General features: G+C 38.3%; 1 protein-coding gene across 1 annotated transcript; it reads right to left on the bottom strand.

Moving 5' to 3' along the window:
• Nucleotides 1-325: 325 nt before the first annotated feature.
• LOC107769088 (UPF0481 protein At3g47200) lies at nt 326-2,891 on the bottom strand. The gene is made up of 2 exons (XM_016588278.2): nt 2,139-2,891; nt 326-1,342 (listed from the first exon to the last, which is right to left on the bottom strand). The coding sequence occupies exons 1-2, from the start codon at nt 2,739-2,741 to the stop codon at nt 575-577; spliced, it is 1,371 nt and encodes a 456-aa protein (XP_016443764.1). The 5' UTR covers nt 2,742-2,891; the 3' UTR covers nt 326-574.
• Between the last annotated feature and the right edge of the window lie 828 nt (nt 2,892-3,719).

Here is a 3,719-nt window from a genome sequence, read left to right on the forward strand (position 1 = left end):
TGAACTTAATTGAGATTGCTATATGTTTCAAAATCACTTCAAGAATTAGAACATGACATAAACACCTTTTTAATTGTTCCCAAGTAAGGCGTAAACACAAATTTTGAAAATGTCCATATTATTATAGGCATCGTCAATAGATTGTAAGCACTGTTCACAAGCTCCCTCTGCCACTCCTCGCAAAACAAATATACTTAATAGCTAAAGGAGATTAAGAACTACATTCATCAAAGGCGGAGCCAAAATTTGAAATTAGTGGGTTCTAAAGTTGCTACAAAACCCATAGCTCGCCTTAGTTATTTGATTCGTAAACATATTCAATGAATTTCTTAATGCAAATACAAAATTTCACATTACTTTTGAGAGAACACATTATCATACTGGACATGAGACTTGGCCGAGTATGTGACAGCTGGAAAGGAGTACGTACTTAAGGGCTCGAGCATTCAAATTGAATTAAAAAATAAGATACACCAGAAGTGACAAGGAAATAATTCTCCAAAATTTGGTCTGAGATGCTAGTTGTAGTTCTCAAATAGAGAAGGGAGATTGTCTTTTAATATTCAGATTGTTCTTAGGAAGGGGGATAATAGTAACCATATACCCCGTATACTGTCGAAACAATGGTGAGGGCGAAAAGAAAAATAGCAGCAACAACAGATAAAATGGCCCAGGGACTCCTGAAGTATGTGTGAATGAGATTAGCTCGCCATTCATTCCACGGATACTTGCAGTAATCACTCACTAGTTTGTGTACCAGATCTAGGCTGCTATCTGGATCCAGTGTAATGTCCTTGGATAGTGAATTGAATAGCTTGGCTACAGCATTATCGCTGCCAATTGCATTCTGAATAATGCCACAAGAGTGTAGCAAGCTAACATCTTTGACATTGTCAATAATGTTATCCATGAAAAAGATGTATGATGTTACCTCATTCCCCGCCCCTACGTGCAATCTCTCAAATGCTATTAGGTTTAAGAACATTGATTCTGTAGCATCGTCCACCACGATCAGAGGAAGCTTAAGGATACCGCCATGAAAGGAGATGTCCTTGAGGCTCCCGGTTTTACTCTTCTTAAACCGAATGCCTGCTTCATTAAGCTCCATGGCAGAGCGGATGATCTCATCGCCACCACTCTGGTGACTAACTTTTGGTGCTTTCCTTGGACGAGTCTTGCGCAACATGGGATCTTCCCAAAGTAGGCTCTTTCTGTACACATCCAATACATGCAAACACTTCCCCAGTTTTTTAGCACGAGTGTGAGGATTGCAGAAGTCCAGTATGAGCTTATTAATACATTCATCATCATACTGAATGCAATCAAGGAGTAACAGATCACTCTGAGAGGGAAATTAGATTAGAGAAGGCTAATAATTATTGTTGAAGATATAATTAAGTAAATAAAAATATATCCTCTGTAACAACTTAAATTTTTATATGAGATGATAGCAACTAACTAGCAATGAGTTGTTCTTGTCTTTAGTTTGGTTCAGATTACTTTCTTGTTTAGTACAGGCTTAGTAGGCTTAGTGTACAGTAGGGTGGCAAAATGGTTCAAAGAAAATAGTTAACCACCCATATTATCCACTAAAAAATGGGTTGAATAATAAAATTTTTAAAACGGGTCAAATATGGATAAGAACCATATTATCCATTTAGAAAATGGATAACCAATGGGTCTAACTTTTACATTTGTAAAGCCTCAAATTGGGGGTTCCTCAAGTTAGGGAGACTAAGAATTCTCCCAAAAGTGATCATATATATATACAAGAAGTCATGGATAATATGGGTAACCCATATTACCCCAGGTTAACCCGTTTTTTATCCGTATTAAATATGAGTCGGGTCGGATAATTGATCCGTTTTTTCATTACATGTTTTCGACCCGACCCGACCCGACCGTTTGCCACTCCTAGTGTACAGTCAAATCCTACGACTGAATGGTACATTTTTGGGAGAAATAGAAGTATGGCACCAAATTAATTACTACCCAATAAAATTTGCCAACAAGTTCACACCATTCAATATGATATCACAGCATTAAACTTTTAGATTAGATGGTTACACAATTCAATATGGTACCAGAGCATTCAGGGGCCTTGATTGAGAGAGAAAGAGAGAGAGAGAGAGAGAGACCTTTGCCTCTTGATTTTCAATAGCGAGTAATTTGTCTAGAAGGAGCATAGGCAACTGATTTTCAAGCATCAGCATATCGCGCTTGAGATAAGGCATGAGATGGAGCTTTCCATGATTGCTGAAAATAGGATCATTAGGAGCATAGTCATGTGGTTGAGCATGTTGAGATTGATCTATAAGTAAATGATCATCAGCAGCGGTTCTCAAGATCTCCAACATGAAGCAGCCATCGAGAATCATCAAGCGCAAGAAGCCATTAGTATCATTTTGCCATGCAGGATCCAGCAAATCATATGAATCTTTCAGCTCTTGAGCAACTTGTTGTAAGGAGTCAATATAACACGTTAAAGGTTTTCCAGATCGCTTGAGGAAGTGAAGAAGAGCTCGGTGCTTGTGAACTTCCATTTCCTTGAGATGATTTTCTCCATTATGATAAGGACCAAAAGAAACTGCCTGAGGCTTGTAAGCTTTCTTGTTCATATCTGTGACACAGACAGGCACTCTATAAATGGACCGCTTCTTCCAGTGCTCGGCCTCCACACTAGTAAGATCCTCGACGTGCATCAACTCATCGTTTATCTTGATCACCCACTCATCTTCCATTTCAGATAGATTCAAGTACTATAGCATGTATCAGGAGCTAATAACACTAGTATTTTTGTGACAGAACACTAATTCAGAGGGACATTTATGAAACACAAATGATGTATTAGTTTTAGGGCCAGAGATCCTTATACTTTGTGGACCCATTGGTATATCCTCTTTCCCCTCCCTGCAAGTAAGCTCCAACATACCTTGTTCCTTCAAAATTCCTTGATTATGCAGATCTTGCCTAATCTTTTGGCTTTCCTTACATTCTTTGCTTGTATAGAAGGATAATTCACAATCTTCATAAGGATTTCTAGAAACACATAAATTTCTTATCTATTTTTAGCTCTTATAAGTTAACATAAACCTTCAACCTCTGGACCCCCCCCCCCCCCCAACAACAACAACAGACCCAGTGTAATCTCACAAGTGGGGTCTGGGGAGGGTTATATGTACCCAGACCTTACCCCTACCTTCAAGAAGGCAGAGAGGTTGTTTCCGAAAGACCCTCAGCTTAGGAAAGATAAAAGAAAGGGCAGCAGCAACCACACCTGTTATAAAAACCGAAGCAAAATCCCTTTTTCTTTTGCTCTGCTAATGAGAAGTAATCAACTCACTTGGACATGCTTCCACATATTCTCTTCACATTCACTTGCAGCTCTCTGTATTATGTCAGTACTGTAACATTCAGTTTTCTTGATCACAAGGCAACATCCATAAAAGCTATAACGGATTTGATTCTCTGCTTGTAGAGTTGTGTTTCTAAGCATGTATACAGAAACACCATTTGCAAGTTGAAGAAAATATATTGATCTCAGTTGTTTCTTAGGCTATTTCTATTACCTTCCTTAGGGAAGCATACAAGTTCAGTAAACATGAGAAACTAAATTGCTCTTACCTCTTTTTTTTTGGTTAATGTTTTCCTTTTCTGGTAAGAAATATTAGCAATTTTTACCAGCCTGTATATGCTCTTTTTATCGCCGTTGCAACATA

Source organism: Nicotiana tabacum, chromosome 20 (genome assembly GCF_000715075.1).
Source record: "Nicotiana tabacum cultivar K326 chromosome 20, ASM71507v2, whole genome shotgun sequence".
In the NCBI taxonomy this organism is placed as follows: domain Eukaryota; kingdom Viridiplantae; phylum Streptophyta; class Magnoliopsida; order Solanales; family Solanaceae; genus Nicotiana; species Nicotiana tabacum.